Raw genomic sequence first — 21,450 nt, 5'->3', positions numbered from 1 at the left:
TTTTTGCAAAGTTCCCATTTCTCGTCAGGTAAATTTGGGTCTTGTGCTGTGTGGCTACGGCACTAAAGAATTTAGCCACCCCCACACTTCCCGTGGGTGTCGTAAGAGGCGACTAAGGGATAACAAGGTTCCACAACCACCTTGGAACTTAAGAAACCGACCGATGGCGGGATAACCATCCAACTGCTGGCTTTGAAATACACAGGCCGAAGACGGGCAGCAGCGTCTTCGGTGCGACAAAGCCAGTACTGCGGTCACCAACCCGCCTGCCCAGCGTGGTGACTATGGGCAAAACACATGAGTTTACGCCATTTTTGGCACGAACTTGTGGAGGCCTGTGTCCAGCAGTGGACTGTATAAGCTGTAATGATGTAATGATGAAATCTGAGTAACATGCCATTAAACGTGGTACTTTTCGCGCAGGTGATGCACCGAGAATGAGTCGCCGCGCGCGGCCGTGACATGGGAGCGCAGGCATGGGCTGGCGCGCCGAGCAACCGCCGCACATCGCCGCCGGCCTGCTCCTCTTGCTGCTAGTCAACCTGCCGGGTACCATTTTCTGATACTTAACTTTCAATCCATGTTTGTCCATATTAAATCTGCCGGCCTTAATCGAAGTGCGTTCCAAGGCCAATTTCAAACTAATTTTAAACATATTTATAACAATACATCATAGAATAAAATATATTTCTTTCGCATTCAGCCTGTATCATCCAGCAGCTGGTTAAAGGCCTCATTAGGATTACAACCGGGACCGACGGCTTAACGTGCTCATCGAGGCACGTTGGGGAGACCTACAAGGACAGACATCCAAACCGGAAAGAAATATTTGTACAAATACAAATATCCATCCCGATCGGGAATCGAATCCGCACACCGTCGGAGTTTTAGGCGACTACTCACACCAGTACACCAGAGCAGTTGTTAAATATATTTATAGCAGTAAAAACAACAACAAAAAACACCAGTAAAGTATAGGGGGTAAATATGCGTCCGGACATGCGGGAACGACCGTACATTATTAATAACCACAGATTTTTTTGAGATCGAGCAAAAAAAGAGGTTTATTGTATGGAGATCCTACACAATCTTCAATTGTAACTTTATTTTGTATTTATTATTTATTTTTCGTTATTCTATAGCTAAATAATACATGAAATGAAATATTAAAAAAAAAATTGAGTTTTATCACAGACGGTCGGGTACGAGTATATTGATGAACGTACAGACGAGATCATTACTGCTCTGACTTAAAGCCATTAGCCGTGTTTTCTGTCTTCGGTTTCTGTCTTCTGTCTGGACGGAATGGGGTGGGGTGTGAAGTTTTGGAAATATCGTTTCATAGAAAATGTAATGTAAATGGTACTGTGTGGCTACGGTACTAAAGAATATAGCCACCCCCTCTCTTCCCGTGGGTGTCGTAAGAGGCGACTAAGGGATAACATAGTTCCGCTACCACCTTGGAACTTGAAAATCCGACCGATGGCGGGATAACCATCCAACTGCTGGCTTTGAAATATACAGGCCGAAGACGGGCAGCAGCGTCTTCGGTGCGCCAAAACCAGCCCTGCGGTCACCAACACGCCTGCCCAGCGTGGTGACTATGGGCAAAACACATGATTCCACGTCATTTTTGGCGTAAACTTGTGGAGGCCTGTGTCCAGTAGTGGACTGTAAAGGCTGTAATGATGATGATGATGATGACGAGAAAATGTAAGCCAAAGAGCATACGTCACGGAAGCACGCACAGGACGGGAACGTGAAACGCACGGGGAAGGAAAAATATCGTCAGCAACGATGTTTAGTTTGTACCGCGCGAACCTCGTCCCGGCCATGATTCCGTTGCGTATGCAGTCGCTCCGGTCGTTCCGGAGAGCTAAAGTAGGGAAGCACGTGCATTTACCTACTGTTACCGAACTACTGTCACGGTGCGTATGCATTAAAAATCTCCGTTAATATTTACTAACCACATTCCATCCCCGTCCCGTCCACGTTCTAAACCCGTCCCGTGCACGTTACGTATGCAGCGGCCACTAAAACTCATTGGGATTATAAAAATAAAGTTACAGTTTGTAAATGTTACAACAAGGCGTTTTTCCCACATGAAGAATAAAGTTTTTGTTAGTTATCCGCCACGCTGGTAAACTATCGGAACATGTACATATTAGGTGCGGAAACTCTGCCCATTACTTTCAAGTTTTCTAGGATCGATTTGTTCTATCGAAAAACGCGAGACAATTTCTATACACATAATAACTAGTAGTCCAGATTCACACCTCTTTTTCTCAATGAAATAGTTATATCAACTTCGACTTTTGAGGTTTTTATATCTATTAAATGTTGAAATATGTAGCTTTCGTGTAAATGTTTAATTTTATAACAAGGTCATAACTAGGATTACTTACCGAATGTTAATAATTGTTGTCTCAACATAAACTGTTACAGTAACTTGCCACCAAGACCACCAAGATGCTGTTCACATCACAGCTATCCTCGGAGAGAGCGTCGTGTTCAATTGTCAGGTGGACTTCCCCGAAGACATCCCCGTGCCGTACGTCTTGCAGTGGGAGAAGAAGGTAGGCGAAACGGTACGACGGCCAACACTCCACTCTTACATTACAACGCTGCTCATCTTTCGTGTGTGTGTTTCTGTTCAGTAAAGGTCGGCTCGTCCCCGGACGCGCCTCGCAGAATGTAAAGTATATAAAACGTGCTTGTGTCAACTTCGACAGTTCGTATTGTCCCGTGCTAGTGGAACCGCGGGCGCCGCGGGGCGGGGGCTCGCCCCGCCGCCCTCGCCCCGCGACTCCTCCGCGCACGCCTTTTATGTAACTGCCTCTTCAACGTATTGCCTATTACTTGACGCGTCGCCCACCGACCGGACGACTAACACCACAGTGACAAAGGCCTTCAAAGCGAGTCCGAGAGAGCAGCAGATCCCCGTTCGATAAAGAACAAACACATACACTACCACATGTTATACGATTACAAATTTATTTTTATGATACTATAATAACTTTTATTTTGGGTGCACCAGTTTACCTCTCTAAGATAGTATGGGGAGCACGTTGTAGCTTACTCAGCTGACACGGGGCACGCGCACTCCCTCGCGCACTGGCGGCGGTTCTGTCTGTTTCTCTCTTCCTGTGGCTGTCGGATTTGCCCACTTTTTTCTGCAAATTTAGACCAATGTATTAACTCTAATTTATAGTTAAAATATAGATATAAATATAAAAACAAACTGCATGTAATAATATTTATTTTGTTTTGTAGTCCATTTTATATTCTTAGTCTTGTTCTTCATTCTTTTATAAGAATAATCGAAAGCAATTCATTTGCATTCCCAATATTGCATGCTTTTGTTGGCTACCATCGTCTTTTTTTTTGTAGTGTAGCTTCATCTAGTAACAATTACACTTCAAATTGTTACAAGATATTGTATGTAAGTCAATGTAACTCAGGAACCTAATACGTAAACTGTGTAGGTATGTGTAAAGTATGTATAAGTAGTTAGTAATCACCAGGTATTCGTTCAGGTGTCGCACCAACTGAATAACAGAAATTAACATTCTGAATGTATGTAGGGTCAGGACATCCCCATATACATCTGGTACGAGAACTACCCGACACATAGTGGTGAAGGCTATGAAGGAAGAGTGTCGAGAGTGTCTCCGGATTCATCGTACGGCGCCGCTAGTCTCAATCTCACCAACATTACAGAATCTGATCAGGTAATTTATGAACTGTTACTTGTTTTTACTCTTTCATTTATTTCCTTTTTTATACCATACACTAATCGACTGTCTATTTAATATAAGCAATAGGTACTTACAAATTATAATATCTCTCAAGAGCTGTTGCAACCCTCGAAATTCGAATGAAAGTTACATCATTACTGAAATAAGAGTGTCTACTTCACTAAATGTGGGTTATCCTCCATTTAGGGATGGTATGAGTGTAAGGTGGTGTTTCTCAACCGCTCTCCCAGTCAACACAAGAATGGCACGTGGTTCCACCTCGACGTGCACGCGCCGCCTCGCTTCTCCATCACACCGGAAGACATTATATACGTCAATTTAGGTTTGACACTATGATTATTATCCATTAATATGTATACTCCTTTTGTGGATAAATTAATAGCAAGCAAGTTTTGAATAATCAAATAGTTTTGACAATTTTTACATATTTTGTGTCACGCAAATGTAAGTTACATAACATTACATTAAGTATTTCAAGTTAAAACAACATAAATATCGTTTACAACAGGGGATGCTATTATTCTTAACTGTCAAGCTGAAGGAACACCACCGCCGGAGATATTGTGGTTCAAGGAGGCGAACCCCGTAGAACCATCGGGCACAGTGGGCATCTTCAACGACGGCACGGAACTTAGAATTAGCAATATTCGACACGAAGACATAGGCGACTATACTTGTATAGCGAGGAATGGAGAGGGGCAAGTTTCACACACCGCTCGAGTTATCATCGCGGGTGGTGCCGTCATCACAGTAAGTTAGAAATGATCTTCTAAGAACCTGAATTTATTCCTAATCGTGCAGAATTCGTCTCCATCTTCAACATTAAAACTTTATCGGTTCTAGTAATAGGAACATTTTTTTTAAGAGATAAATAATAATCGAAGAAAACAAGGTTAAAAAAACAACTTATGTCGTAGGTATCTATTCCTTCTTGTCAAAACCTATTTCCCTTTTCTTTACGTATATGTGAGGGCATTTGTCAATTTTAAAAGCCTAGTTTATACTTGTAAGTCCGGTATTAAGACACTAACTATGATACATTATAATATGTACGATACAGATAACATAATCATCTACCATATACCATAATACGGAAGATAAACTTATAAAAAAGCTAGCTCAAACTGATGCCAGCACCGTCTGATAGGAAAGAATATAAAGTTTTTGCTCATTGTTTCAAACTTAGATTAAAACTATCGATAAGCTACTCGTAAATTAGAACTTGTCCTTTGTTACCTAGAATTCATGGCCTAAGTTTATAAGAATGTTAACGAAAATCATACTACAGGCAATAAAGACATCTTCGATTTAGAAAATCAATAAGAAATTCTATTTTTTATTGATCTAGATGCCGCCTACAAATCAGACAAAATTAGAAGGAGAAAAGGTTCAGTTTACATGCGAGGCAAAAGCTCTGCCAGGAAACGTAACGGTGAAATGGTTCCGCGAAGGGGCGCCCGTGGCGGAAGTGGCAGCCCTGGAGACGAGGGTCACGATACGCGGGGACGGAGCGCTCGTCATAAACCCCGTCGCGGCAGACGACTCGGGACAATATCTATGCGAGGTTTCCAATGGCATCGGTGATCCACAAAGTGCTTCCGCATATCTTAATGTCGAATGTAAGAACCTACCTAATCCTGGTACTAACTTACATTTAGCAGGACAAAAATTTTGACTTACTGATATTTTTACAGATCCTGCCAAAGTGACGTTCACGCCAACTGTCCAGTATCTCCCGTTTCGCCTGGCAGGAGTTGTGCAGTGTTATATAAAGGCGAATCCACCCCTTCAGTACGTTACGTGGACAAAGGACAAGAGACTGTTGGAACCCTATCAGACAAAGGACATAGTGATCATGAACAACGGTTCCCTACTATTTACACGCGTGAATCAGAATCACCAGGGCCGATATACGTGTACCCCATATAATGCTCAGGGAACTCAAGGATCGTCCGGTAATTTAAAAACTTTTTATGATTAGAAAAAGTTATTTTACAAGACTCTCTAATATTCTTGGTATTAATATTGTTATAGGTCCGATGGAAGTGCTAGTTCGTAAACCACCAGTGTTCACAGTAGAACCGGAACCATTTTATCAAAGAAAGGTGATTGATCTTTGCTGTTATTATGTGTCGATAATAAATTAAGGTTAATTTTACATATTTGTCCATATCAACGTTTTAAAACGCTTTTGTTTTTTGGTCGAGTTATACTTAGTTATTTTAATCTTACGTTTCTCGATATCACGAGATTTTGAGAGTAATGAATGACCTATCCACAAAGAAAAAAGTCTAGATGGAATTTTTTTGCAGAAGTTGTAGACGAAACCCATTAATTTAAAAGCTATATTAGAACAATTTGTAAGATACGGAAAATATTCTGGAATACTAAATCTTCTGTAACAAAGAAATTTGATGTCACCGAACACTGATGTTGTTTGACCGACGAGTTCCTCTCGTCCCTGCCTCCTATCAACGTTCGTAACCGAGTCTGAATGACGTGTCGTGGCGCAGGTGGGCGAGTTCGTCGTGTTCATATATTGTCAGTTCGACGAGTCCCTATTAACTTCGTTACTGAGTTTGAGGGAGGTTTTGTGTAGGTGGGCGAGTCAGTAGAGATGCAATACAATGACACATCCAATGCACAAATCTTCCGTCAAAAGGAACTCGCTTTAGTCGTATACCGATACCGGTGCCATATCATCGGACCGACGAGTCCACCTCGAACTCCCCATGCACGGCCGCCACTGAGCCCAGGCTCGCCGCAGGTGGGCGAGTCGGTGGAGATGCACTGCGAGGCGCAGGAGGCGGAGGGCACGCAGCGGCCCAGCGTGCTGTGGCGCCGGCGCGACGGCCAGCCGCTGCAGAAGAGCCGCGTGCGCGTGCTGGGCGGGAACATCACCATCGACACGCTGCGCCGCCAGGACTTCTCCATCTACCAGTGCGTCGTCTCCAACGAGGTCGGTGGCCTGTCTGTGACAAAATACATTAGTCGGACTCGTTCACGTTCGCTTTTACTTGATCAACCCACAACTGCTTCATCTTTGCACTTTTATTTTACAATAAGTGACATGTATCTAATCATATAGAATAGGGTATTCTACTACGTTTGAAAAAGTACTTCGAAATGTTGATTTTCCATTAAAAAGCCACAATATATATATATTTCGGCAAAATAAACACGCTTTCATGCCATAAAGTTAAATAACATTTTAAACTTTTTTTATTTCCGCGAAAACGCTATCAGCTAATCTGGTGACGCAATATGGTTAATAACAAAAGTCGTGTATGACATATGTAAGACCGAACTCGTTCAATACGTCAAAAGTTCAATACCTTATATATATACTCTTTGTCGTTCAACGTTAACAGCTACAAATATTTGGTGTTTTTGTGTAAAATAATGAATTACAATAGCTATCGTTGGTGTGTAGCGTCTAGCTGTACAAATACTAGCATTGAAAAAAACTATTAAGCCTTAATTTGGCAGTGACATAAGTAATAAAACATAACCTAACACTTTCTAACATTATTTTTCAAATTAGATATACCTGGAACTTACATAAAAAATAGTATAATATAACAAGTAATACTTACAAAGATATTTTAACATTCTGAAATTCGACAGAACAGAAGTCTGAGTTACATTCAAAAAAGTTGGCAACCATCATTAAATCAATTTCTGACAGATTCGTACTATCTGCTTTTACAAAACCTTTTTGCATTTCAATAAATAAATAGGTATAAATGAAATGCACTAACAAAATAGCACAATTATTACTCCTTGAAGTTAAAGTTGATAGATATGTACCTAGATGTTTACAGCACTGACAGAACTTTGTTTTTGCCCGTATGACGTCATACCATGGCGGGTCGTGTTTTAGGTCACGTGATATACAGATTAAAATAAACGACTTTATATTAGAATATAATAAAACAATAATGTGCTTTTATGTTTTGGGCATTTTATACTACATAAATTTTAATTTTTATCAATTTTTATAATTTATATTTCACCACCGAAAGTACCCTATTAACCACATTTGTTGTTACTTATTTTGGCTTCCCGATATAGAGGCACTATTTCAAGCATAATGGCTACAGGTTTAACGAACTTTTTAGGAACTCAAAATGATGAACAACGTTAACGTTACTTAAACACGTCAACGTAACTGATGTACACGAACCCGGGTAGTCGTCACTTTTGCCGAGGGTCAATCGTTGTTAAATTGTCATATCGTGCTGAAGCGCTGTGGGTGACAGGTCGCGACGATAGTGGCGGCACAGCTGGTGATCGAGGATTTCATAATGTTACCTTAAAATGGCAACGTAATTATCATACACGAACGAGGGTATACGTCACTTTTGCCGAGGGAGACGACTACCCGGACTCCTCATTAGGTTGTAATATCGTGCTGAGGTGTTGTGGGCGGTAGGTGGCGACCATAGTGGCGGACACGCAGCTGGTGATCGAGGGCACGCAGCCGCACGCGCCGCACAACGTGTCGGGCACGGCCACGGAGTTCCAGGTGACGCTGTACTGGGCGCCCGGCTACGCGGGCGGGCCCGACTACAAGCAGGACTACACCATCTGGTACCGCGAGGCTGGCTACTCCGAGTGGACTAAAGTTCCCGTCACACCCTCCGGCTCCACCACGGTCAGTACACTCTCATCTATTTTTGAAATAAAACTTTTTTACGGACGCTTGACTTGGGGAGTAGGCTGGTGAATGCACGACGAGAGCGTTACGAAAAGTTCGATCGGGCGAGGCGAACGGAGGGTGAAAGGGATATATAAGTTAGTGAAGATAGAAAGAGAAAGAGTTACGTTTCGTATAATACTGAAGGGACAACTAAATAAGTTTTAATTTAGTCGTGTGGTCCAAAAGCACACTCGTTTTTTTTTCTTATCATGAACAAATTGTCAACAAATGTTATATTTTTTAAATCACTCATCACTCATCATCATCATCACTTCAGCCTATCGCAGTCCACTGCTGGACATAGGCCTCCCCAAGTTCGCGCCACACATCCCGGTCTTCCGCAATCCTCATCCAGCCTACACCGGCAATTTTACGTAGATCGTCGGTCCAACGGGCCGGAGGACGTCCCACACTGCGTTTGCCAAGACGCGGTCTCCACTCTAGGACCCGTCTACTCCAACGGCCATCGGTCCTGCGACACAGATGACCAGCCCACTGCCACTTCAACTTGCTAATTCTGTGGGCTATGTCGGTTACTTTCGTTCTCTCGCGGATAGTCTCATTTCTAATCCTGTCTTTGAGAGAGACCCCAAGCATAGCCCGTTCCATTGCACGTTGTGCGACTTTAAACTTGTGGACCAGTCCCTTGGTCAGTGTCCACGTCTCGGCTCCGTATGTTAACACAGGCAGGACGCATTGCTCGAAAACTTTTGTCTTCAAGCATTGCGGAATCTTCGAAGTGAAGACTCGACGGAGTCTGCCAAACGCCGCCCAGCCCAACCGGATCCTCCTATCGGCCTCCTTCTCGAAGTTGTTGCGGCCTAGTTGGATAGTATGGCCTAGGTAAATATAATCCTGAACAACTTCGAGAAGGGTACCATCGACCGATACCGGTATTGGTATGACTTGGTTGTTAAACATAACTTTCGTCTTATCCAAGTTCATACAGAGACCGACACGTCGGGAGGACTCGTTTAGGCCGGCCAGCATTTGGCCTAACTCATCCAGCGTCTCCGCAAAGATGACAATATCGTCGGCGAAACGAAGGTGAGAGATGAATTCACCGTTGACGTTGATGCCCCGTTCCCCCCAATCCAAGGTCTTAAAAACATCCTCTAGCGCAGTGGTAAACAGTTTCGGTGATATTACATCCCCCTGTCTTACCCCGCGCCGGAGGGAAATAGGTCTTGTTCTTTGGTCATTGACATGAACGGTCATCGTCGTCGCGTCGTACATAGATTTTAGTACTTCGATATATCGCCAGTCGATATGACACCTCTGCAGAGAGTCCAGGACAGCCCAGGTCTCGACGGAGTCGAAGGCTTTCTCGTAGTCCACAAATGCCATACACAGCGGTTGATTATATTCTTCCGTCTTTTGGATAATCTGCCGAACAGTATGGATGTGGTCCACGGTGCTGTAGCCATTTCGAAACCCAGCCTGCTCTGGTGGTTGGAATTCGTCGAGTCTTCTGGCGAGACGATTCGTAACAACCCTCGAAAACAGCTTATAGACGTGGCTCAGAAGTGAGATCGGTCTGTAATTCTTTAACAGAGACTTATCGCCTCTCTTAAAGAACAGCACCACCACACTCCTGGACCACGCCTCCGGCGTGGTACCTCGGTGGATGACGGCGTTAAATAGTCTTGCCAAGGCTTTCAGGACAGGTCGCCCTGCGGCTTTAAGGAGTTCAGTGGTAACTCCGTCATCCCCCGGGGCCCTTCCGTTTTTAAGCTGCCCGAGCGCTGCACCAATCTCATCCTCTTCGAAGTCCGGGATAAACTCCGAATAATGGCGCAACAATGGTGCCCGTGGATCTTCGGTGTCCCAAGTCGCAGGCTTGCGTGCGCTCGACGAGTACAGCTGTCCATAAAAATTCTCAACCTCTTCTCGGACCTGAGGGCGAGAGCAGACGGTTCTGCCATCTGCTGTTTTAAGCTTCGCAAGAAGGCTTCTCCCTAATGGTCTTTGGAAAACTTTGGACCCCCTATTCTGCTCAATCAGAGTAGCAACCTCTCTCGTATTTGAGCAGCGGAGGTCTCGGCGAATAATTTTCCGTACCCTCTTGGAAAGAGCCCTCTGTTCTGGCGAAGCAGCCGGCAACTCGCGCCTCTGCCGCATCAGATCCAAGGCTTCGGGAGAAAGTTTGGACTGCTTCGTTGGCTTTGTTGGTGGAAAGTGCCTGCGACCCAGTGTACACACCGTCTTCACCACGTTGTCGGTTATCTCGTCCACGTCGCTAGTAGTTTCCAGCGAATCGAATCGGTTTTGGAGTTCCAACTGAAACTGCTCGGAGCCACATAGTATTTGGGGCAGCGTAGGTCGGAGAGTAGATTTCATCAAGCGGGTCCGCTCCTTTCGGAGACATATATTCAGAGTGCCCCGTACTAGCCGGTGGTCGCTGCCGGTGTTAAACCTGTTAACCACTGAGACATCTCTGAATATATGCCTTTTATCCGCTATGATGAAATCTATCTCGTTCCTCGTCACAGTATCGGGGCTTTGCCATGTCCACCTCCTTTGGGGCTTCTTCTCAAAAAATGAGTTCATCAAGAAGAGCCCCTCCGATTCGAGGAAGTTGACAAGCGTCTGCCCCCTGTGATTCCTGTGCCCCAATCCGTGTGGTCCGATGCTCGATCCGTCGCGGCCTTGTACTCCCACTTTAGCGTTGAAGTCTCCCATAACAACGCTGTAGAAGGTCGAAGTAGTGCCATGTATGGCCCTTGTAATATCTTCATACAAGGCTTCGACTTCATCGTCAGAGTGTGCCGAGGTCGGCGCATATACCTGTATCACTTTCAGGGAGTACCTGTCGGTGAGCTTAAGTACAAGGTACGCTACCCGGGTCGACACACTACTGACTTCCACAACGTTGTTAGTGAGAGTCTTGTGAACCAGAAAACCGACGCCACCTTGGGAAAGCCCATCACCTTCACGGAAGTAGAACAAGTGCCCGGAGTCCAGGATCATCGTGTCCTCTCCCTCTCTTCGGACTTCAGACAACCCCAGTATGCTCCACTTAATGTGACTAAGTTCTACCTCAAGTTCGGTGAGGTGATGGTCCAACCGTAGCGTGCGTCCATTATACGTAGCCAGGAATATTTTTCTATGGCAGCCTCCCGTACCCCGGTGATTCTTAGCACCCTCTACCCCACCGTTACCACGGCCGCTGCCGTAGCCGGGAATAGTGGGGCTGCCGGGAACTGAGGGCCTTATTTTTAGGTTCGAACTCATGGGGGTTTTTGCCCATAGTCACCACGCTGGGCAGGCGGGTTGGTGACCGCAGGGCTGACTTTGTCGCACCGAAGACGCTGCTGCCCGTCCTCGGTCTGTGCATTTAAAAAGCCAGCAGTTGGATGGCTATCCCGCCATCGGTCGGCCTTTTAAGTTCCAAGGTGGTAGTGGAACTGTGCTATCCCTTAGTCGCCTCTTACGACACCCACGGGAAGAGATGGGGTTGCTAAATTCTTTAGTGCCGTAACCACACAGCACATATTTTTTAAATACATAACAAAAATATATCACAATTTAACTTGCAGTAAATGAACACACAATTACGGAAGAACATAGTAAGCTTTGTATTGTGACGTATTTTGTTCTTCGACATGCAGATAGATCCTAAACTATCCTATTCTACATACAGTAGTCGATCTGATGACCCGGTTTCTATACTCAGAAAAGGATTCGTTTTGTTCATACTTATGCACCTGTTATTGTTTGTTTATACTTCTATAACTAAACTAGATTATTTCTGTAGATAGATTTTAAGTTACAATAAATCATATAATCTTAGATTATCTCAAAGGTTACCGGTTTTTATCACCTTTTTTAACATTAACTTATAAGCAAAGGGGATCTACTGCATCATTTGATTTTCTTTTTAGGTGACAATAAACCGTCTGCAACCGGGAACTACATACGAGTTTCAAGTAAACAGTAAGAATACGATTGGCGAAGGAATGATGAGTAAGGCGATTACGATACGAACATTGGGTACGTACTCAAAAGTAACAAGCTAAACTGTAACTCGTGTTCTGTATGGTGAAGGGTTTTTTTTTAAATACATTTTATTTATTTTATGAACAATTATGCCTATGTATGCTAAAATACTGTTGGTGTATATGGCTTATACTGAGTGCTTTACTTATACCTATTGGTTTTTATATACTTCGGCAGTGGTAATAATTTTTTTACTATATATTTATTTGTAAAGGCTTACTAACCAAACATACCAAACATATATACAACAACCTGTTTATTTTTTATTCTTGTAGAACATACATTTATAATTGATTCTTCATCCGGAATGTGTCTTCCAGATTTTCTCTTAAATAAAAATGTGTCAGTTTTAAAAGTTGAGAATAATTATTAATTTGTTAATTGCGTTATAATTATCCATTACCTTTTCTGTAAACACGCTTCCAAGTAGGAAGTGAGCCGTCATTAATTTAACTACAAACATCTTTAGTAACAAATAAATAGCAAAGTAACACGTAAAATAAACTTTTGTTAAGACGTCTTCCTTAAGCATCAACGCAGCACTCTTTTACTGCTAAAATTATTCTTATACACTTCTCTCTTCTCTTTTCTGTAACTAGAAATCTAGATTCCCCAACCCAAACAAAATGAGTTGTTTTTGTTACAACAACTGTTTAGTACATTACACCAGACTTCACAATTTAAGCAATAGTCTGAATAAAAACAATATATATACGATGTACTATAACAAACGGGTTGACGGATATGTTTCCTGCTATGAGTAACGGTGGCTATCGAGTATTTATGATAACAACCGGGATCGACGGCTTAACGTGCTCTCCAAAGCACGGTGGGGAGACCCACAAGGACAGACACGTATACAAGAAAAGAAAAAAGTACAAATACCAATACCCACCACGTGTTAGCAGTCATCCGCCTGGGTGGGGCGAGATGGGGTCGCGCTAGCATTCGCCACCTAAATACCAATACCCAGCCCAAGCGGAAATCGAACACGCTAACCGTCGTTGTTTTATGCTACTACATGCACACAATACCAGTTCATTTGTTGTATTTATGTATATATGTATTTATAAAACTAACTTTTATAGATGTGGGCGCAAAACCGAAGGCGACTCCTACAGTTGCCGGGCCGGTGGATGAAAAGATTTTTCCGAATGCTCCTGAAGGTTCCGGTACTTACTAATCATAACTAACGTTTCAATAACTATAACATACTTCTTGCCTCTTTGCTATTTTCTTCTTTTTTTTTTTGTAGTCATTAACTTTTACAAATTTATATCAAACAAGCTTTTGCCCGCGACTTCGTTCGTGTGGAATAGGAACAATTCTGTCATACATGATTTTTGCGAAACTTTAACTGTTTACGCAGCGCACGCAACGAAAGCTCTCAAAAGGAAAAAAAACGATTTTGAAACATTCCTCATTGGTGTTCCGCTCCTATTGATCTTAGCGTGATAATATACAGGGTTACTTATAATATGTCACGATCCCTTTAAGGTGTTGTCAGGAGGGGTGTGGGCAATCATTAAAACGCTCCTCAGTTTTTCCTGACCCTTATTTTCAATGTACTCCTTTAAGCCAGCAGTACATTTTCACAAACGATGACGACGCCAACGAACCTCTCGATTGCTAGCTTACGATAAAGAGCATCGAAGCTCTCATTTTCTGGCTGCTGCGCAATAGACAGCTGTGACGAAGACGAGCCAGTCTAACGGGCGGTGTGGGCGCAGGTCCGCGGTCGGGCCCGCCGCGCAACCTGACGGTGACGGAGGTGCACAACGGGTTCCTCATCACGTGGCAGGCGCCGCTGGAGCGCGCGCAGCTCGTGCAGTACTACACCATCAAGTACCGCACCGACGCGCACTGGAAGACGCTCAACCGCGGCCAGATCCGCTCCGAGGAGACCAGCTATCTGGGTACCGTCCACGCTCTAACACTACCACGTCGGCAATTCAGTGCAGACTAAAAAAATTATCACCTTACAACAGACTAAATACATTCTATTATATTACAAAACGTTTAGCTTACACATTACAGCGTAGACGTCGCTAGTAGCTATATTTTGATACAATGTACCTAATTGCAACAAATACACAACAGTTTTTCATTTGTATAATAGCTTTTTAAATTTTCGGAAAATAAATTCGAGACACTCGCTTTAACAAGATTTCAATGGTTTTAGAACTTGGACACATCGCTGCGACAAGTCATACCATGTAAAAGCACCTACTCTAACGCAAATCGTTGCCGTGTCGATGTAGACAAGCTCTTACACCGATGGTGGCGCTAACTCTACTAAATGTCCGTCTTATTTCAGTGAAAAATTTAGTAGGCGGTCGAACGTACTACTTCCGCGTGCTGGCGAACTCTGCGAACAGTTACGAGAGCTCCGAGGAAGTGAAGTTTGCCGTGCCGGCTCGGGTCAAGCACAAAGCGATCACGGCCGGCGTGGTGGGCGGCATATTGTTTTTCATAGTTGCCATTATACTATCGGTGTGTGCGGTGAAGATATGCAATAAGCGCAAGCGTCGTAAACAAGAAAAAGGTGAGTCTCACGGGAGAACCGGCCGCTGGCCCGCTCCCGACACTAGACGTCCGAGACGTTAGAGCTCCGGTAGCCGTGTGACAGAGTGACCTAGCCTAGCTATCGTTACGAGGGACTAGTTCCGAACGTGAAACATTTATTTAGTTTAGCAGTCCCAAGATTCCGATTACAAATCACTGTAAAAAAATCCATGATATTTATTGACCATATTGTCGGTGATGAAGCAAGAACATATTATACTCATGAGAATATTGTTTCAAACATTTTATATATCATATCATTATTTTATTGAAAAAATTAAAACATTTAATAAATATGAAAACCTCAATGTCATGCATCGCTTGTCTGTTATTGTAATGTAAAAGCACGATATTTGAAAGCTAATTTGCCTAATTTAGCACTTTTCTGCATCTTGCTCATTCGTAGTGATTGATTTGATGTTTTAGTAGTATAGATATGTGATCATGTATGGACAAAGTTTCTGCAAATTAAAATTAATGCAAGCTGAGTTTGTAGAATACGTTTGTTTCAAACGAGACCTTGATCTTCCGTACAAACATTTAATATACCTTCAAATTAATTAGAGATCACATTTTCACGCATCACTAGTTAACGAACTGTATATCTCAATCAAATACATGTCATTTTTAATTATTTAATTTGACAATGTACACATCCTTTTAGACTGGGAGCCCAATGATTATGAAATGACGAAGGCCAGACTTTTGTCATTTCATAAAAGCTGAAAATTTCTCGTGCATGCTTCCAACGCTGATAGCAGCAATGGCCAAATATGAAGTTTAACTCATGGTTACTTTGGCAGATACCAAGCAATGGGAGCATGCGCTGAGAAATTTTCAGCTTTTATAAAATGATGAAGGTTGGCCCTCACGGGCGCTTGGGTTATTTAATTTGAGCTCCATATAAAAAATATGTTTGTACGGAACCCTGAGTTTGTGTGTTAAATTTGCACTTGTTTTTTTTTACTAAGGTGCTTTTATAATATAAATTAAAATGATATTTGTATGCTTACTACGTCATTGAAGCAAATATGTATATCTATAACTTTCACATCCATAATTGCAGTTTATTTCATTTTTATTTGTTTAAACAAAACATTAATTTTTTAATGTAATTTTTTTAGTCCTAAAATGTACTCAATTGTCAAAAACTTTGTTATTGAAATTATTACAGACATGAACCATTTTCAGCAATTGAGGTACATTGGACGTACATATTTATATTTTTATGTCTAGATTCCTAGTTAGATATATCAACCTCTGATCCGCTGTCAGTGCGGTTTACTCTTCTTTCTTCTTCTCCTTCTCCCAGCAATTATTCAGGAGTCATTTCCATAAGTGGTCATCTCGACATTTAAAATGTTTTGAGCAAAAGTTTTCAGATGCTTCGACTGAGTGTAGGAACTAATTTAATTGATTGATTTCAAACTATGTAACGAGCACTCGGAATGTAGCGATCCATTCAAATCCTATTCTTATTCTTCCCATATGGGGTGTACAAAATAACTCACTCTAACCTACACGAGTCCATAGTACGGAGAATGTTTTGACTTTGAGTATAGCGTAAAAAAATTCTTAGACTGACGTAAACAAAATCGTAAGTTAAACAATACTGTGTGTAAACTGATCTAGATGACCTAAGTACCCCGCATAACTTATACTACGGAATACACAGACTAAGCAAAACTAGAGGACGTGTGATTCGGCTAATTTATTACTAAAACCGGTGTCGCCAAACTCACACGAGCAAAACAACTAAACAATTGTGATGATTGGGTGGACGTAATTCGAGTCCAGAAAAAAAGCTTCAACGATGGAGCGAAAATAAACCTACGTACGTTAAGATAGAGCTTACTTTACTTTTATAAAGAACTATACGTGACGCTTTCAGCTATTCTACATCCGATGTCGCTTATTCCAAACAAAAGTAACTACACCCAATGTCACTACACATAGAGTTGACATTGCCTTAACCTAATATTGTTTTTATCTTGTCTTTACACGATGTCGAAATTTCAATAATAAAACAATATAGGTATTACAATTTTCATTAAACAAACTACTCGTACACTGAACTCTGCACTAGACTCGAAGCCAACATCGATATCGATACATGACGTACAGGTCAGACGACAGCGGTCACAGCATTGGCCGTTACGCTGACGGTCGCGGGTTCGATCCCCGATCATTTGGCCATATGATGTTTGTCAGTCTGTCGTAGTCTGGACGTTTGTGCTTATATATTGTGTGTGTTTCCGGAGCTGTTGAGTGTCAAGTTTTTGTTTGTTTGTATAGGAGTATAGACTACATCCCTAATTGACTAGCGTAATTTCTATTGTGTAGATAGTAGCGCGAACGTTCCAGAATAAAGGTGTATGTGTTTTAAATAAGATTATCTATAATCTATAATCTATAATATATAATCTATAATATATATAAAAGCGAAAGGTCACTCATCACGAAATCTCCGAAACTATAACACCTACAAACTTGAAATTAGGCAGATGGGTTTCTTATAGGGCGTAGACATCCGCTAAGAACGGATTTTACGAAACTCGACCCCTAAGGGCGTAAAACGGGGGTTGGAAGTTTGTATGAAAGTCCTATGTTTTTGAAGTAAGAGACTTGAAATTTAAAATGTATGCTCTATAGATGGCGAGAAGGTGTCCAAATAATGTATCTTTAGAAATCAACTCCCTTTTAGGGTTAAAACAGGGGATGGTAGGTTGACTCACTCATCACGAAATCTCCGAAACTATAACAGCTAAAAAATTGAAATTTTGCAAGTAGGTTTCTTATAGGGCGTAGACATCCGCTAAAAATTTTACGAAATTCGACCCCTAGAGGGATAAAACGGGGGTTGGAAGTTTGTATGAAAGTCATATGTTTTTAAGGTAAGATACTCGAAATTTAAAATGTATGCTCTATAGATGGTGAGGACGTATCAAAATAATGCATCGTAATCTATATATATAAAAGAGAAAGGTCACTGACTCACTCATCACGAGAACTCAAAAACCGCTGGATGGTCCATCCATCCAAGATGGACATAGATGAAATTTGGCAGGGAGGTAGATTATAGTTACTAGACGTCCGCTAAGAATGGATTTTGCGATATTTCACCGCTAAGGGGATTTAATTGGGGTTGATACTTTATATGAAACATATACAGCAGCTATAAGTTCACCTGATAGGTTATTTAAGCAGCCTTAAAATAAAACTAAAAATGTGGTGTGTAGAGAGGTTTTATAAAAATAACTATTAAATTATACTAAATTGTGCCTTAGAAAAAGTTACTCAGAGTGATAAGCATTTCAAGTGACTGACATAAATAAATAATTTGCGTGAAACATCTTGATATTAATGCATATCTTCATAACCACGCGAACGTAGTCACGGGCAACAGCTAGTGTATTATAAAACAAAGTCCCCAAAAGCGTATGCGATCGATTCCCTCAAAATCTACTGAACGGATTTTCATGCGGTTTCACAAATGGAGAGAGGGCTTCAAGGGGAAGGTTTACGGAATGGCTAAGCCAATTTTGAGGAGAGTTTCACTGGAAGTTTGCCGGGAAAACTTTGTGACAAACTGATTTCAACGCGGGCAAAGCCGCAGGCACAGCTAGTATATATATATATATATATATATATATATATATATATATATATATATATATATATATATATGTCTATCGTTACTTACCGGTGGTAAGAATACCTTCATTATTAAGATTTCTTCTTCTGCTATTATTTTTGCATTGTAAAATGGCACAGTAAGGCATGATCACCGTAAAACAAAAATCTGTGTCTGGCGAGAACGACTAACTTCACACAATGTTTCTAGGCGACTAAAGTCAAGTAAGCGTAACTTCACTTACTTTTAACGCACGTTCGTTTACATTTAACGGTAATTATTTCTATTTTGTCTCTTAAACAATGTATAATTAATTAATTTTTGGGTTTAATGGATTTCAGTTGTGGCCAGGGGTCACCGTCGATGTCACCAATGACACGTGGGATAAAAAAGACACGAATGAGAATGATCTGAGTGGTTGAGATTGTAAGCTACATTGATTATTACACACAGAAAAAAAATAGTTAGCCAAAAAAATTGCAGTTCGTTGTTAAACCACAAGCTGAAATATCAATCAACCAGGAATCTAGACAAGTTTGATAACCTCGTATTTATGTCATTGAGAATTTTGGTCAATACAAAAATTAAATATGGTTCATTCTGTCTGAAATATGTTTTTTGAATTATCAATTCATTAATTCCTTACCAAAAAAGATATGGCACAAAAATAAACATAGTACCTACTTTTTGTTTAAATTTTAATTATGAGTAAGAAAATATACAACGAAATATGCGAAAATAAATTTATATAAAATAGATCAAGAAAATATTAAAAAACGAATCTATCATTTAAAAACCTTTTAAAAAATTGTGCTGAAATAAAATTTTGACAATTATTGTCTTCATTGCTCAATTTACCCGTAATCAAATGATCTACCTAAGGTTTCTGCATTTCGGTCAACTATTTTTTTTATTCTTTTATCAAATCTAGGGACTTTTGTCCTACACGGACACGCCAGTCCCATTGTTACTTATACAAAATAATCGAAACGTACAAAAAAGTCAAACGAAAAAAACCTCAATTACTGAACTAATTTTAAACCCTAACTAAACAGTTGATCGTAATAAATAACGTCGTTATTCTTTTTTATTGTTTAAAAATTACTTCTAATATATCACGTAGTGATATAAAAGACACAAAAAAAAAAAACGATGCATATTTCTTACTTTTTTTATTCTTGTCTTTTTTGGTAAGCTTGGCTTTCGAGTTGACAATATGGTGTGGGAACGCTTCGTGGTTGTGGTGCGGTTGCGGAACGGGTTTGAGGCCGATAGTGTTGGTGGCGGGCGGCGGCCACGCGTGCACAGGACGGTCCGCTGCACTGCGTTAATGTTTAGAAATTATTCGGTTGCAGCATACAACATGGTAGCCGCGCGACTCACCGACCTCCGCGCCGCAGACAGCACTCAAGTGCCTTTTAAAAAGTGAGTTTGAAAAAGAGAATATTCAATACTAAATAATACTTGCTTGTGTCGTTTCACTTTACTGATTTAACTGTTTTTATGCCGCTTACAATAGGAAATCAGGTCAGTCTACGCCATCTACATCGACCTTCGATTGAAGTCTCGTTCGCCTATTTGAAAATAAACGAGTTTTGGTAATTTGTATACACTCTCTACTTTCAGATTTAGAGAAAGCGGAATATCGAGTATAGTGCAGTGTTTGCGATTCACGGCCAACTGGATCTGGCCGGCGTCGCGCTGCGGCGAGCCGGTGTCGTGGGTGGCCGCGGGCGCGGCGCGCGCGGCCAGCGCGGCCAGCGCGTCGCCGGCGCCGTCGCTGGCGCCGTCCTCGTCGGACGACGGCGGCTTCCTGCCGCGCCTGCGCGCGCCGCTCAGCCCCGCCGCCGCGCCGCCGCTCTTCCGCGCCTCCTCCCCCGCGCTCGTCCCGCCCTTTCCGCCCTGGCCGCCCTGGCCCATCTGGGCGCCCGCCTGGACGCCTTGGTCGCCACTCCACATCTCCGACCTGAGCTCGGTGCCCTTCCCGAGTTCGGCGGACGGGTCCTTTCCGACTCCGCCCTCCTTCCGATCCCGCCCCCCGCCGCCGTTCACACTGGAGCCGCCGCAGACGCGACCCTGCGCGGGGCCCCCGGGCCGCGCCCGGCGCCACGGCCGGCCGCGCCCCGCCGCCGAGCCGGCCGCGCCGCCCCCGCACGAGGCGTCACCCGAGAGCAGGTCGTCGTCCAGCGGGTTCGGCAGCAAGAACGCGTCGTCCTCGCAGCACAACCGCAGCAGCCGGCCGGAGAGCCTGGCGGAGTGGCGGCCGCCGCCGTACCGCGCGCCGCCGCCCGCGCCGCCGCCGCGCCCGGGCTCGGGCTCGGTGGACGGCCACTACGAGTGGGACCGCGCCACGCGCACGCCCACGCCGTCCACGCCCGAGCGGCCGCGCGCGCGCGCCTCGCGCGACGACGTGGAGGCGCGCGTGCGCGCCATGAAGGAGGAGTTCCTGGAGTTCCGCAAGCGGCAGGCGCGGCGCCGGCGCTCGCCCGAGCCGCCGGCCGCGCTGCAGCCGCTGTCGCCGCTGGCCGCGCTGCAGCCGCTGTCGACGCTCGCCCCCGCCGAGACCGTGTGCTGATCGTCGTTTCGATGTCGTACGTTTTTCCTCGTTTTCCTCCCCACCGACACTGCGCTTCGCGATCGCCGACCTTCCTTCGCGGTTTCAGTAGAGAAGAGCTAGATTCCAGATAATAATCGATGAACTCGTCCGGTACGTCGCGACCGATATCTCCATCGATCGCTCCGAAGCGTTAGTCCACTAGACTACAGAATATAGTCTCGTTTAATCCGAGTCA

General features: G+C 43.1%; 1 protein-coding gene across 1 annotated transcript; it reads left to right on the top strand.

Moving 5' to 3' along the window:
* The first annotated feature begins 432 nt into the window (after positions 1-432).
* LOC123656014 (protein turtle-like) lies at positions 433-21,233 on the top strand. Its single transcript, XM_045591737.1, is given in 17 exon segments — positions 433-549; positions 2,446-2,576; positions 2,658-2,699; positions 3,585-3,731; positions 3,945-4,080; positions 4,267-4,508; positions 5,107-5,377; positions 5,453-5,713; positions 5,793-5,863; positions 6,526-6,717; positions 8,194-8,415; positions 12,345-12,453; positions 13,548-13,631; positions 14,190-14,375; positions 14,777-15,004; positions 20,014-20,083; positions 20,285-21,233. Coding segments are annotated over 17 exon segments (3,414 nt in total). The 5' UTR covers positions 433-476.
* Positions 21,234-21,450: the final 217 nt, after the last annotated feature.

This window comes from Melitaea cinxia, chromosome 8 (genome assembly GCF_905220565.1).
Source record: "Melitaea cinxia chromosome 8, ilMelCinx1.1, whole genome shotgun sequence".
In the NCBI taxonomy this organism is placed as follows: Eukaryota; Metazoa; Arthropoda; class Insecta; order Lepidoptera; family Nymphalidae; genus Melitaea; species Melitaea cinxia.
This window is presented reverse-complemented; position numbering and strand designations above follow the sequence as displayed.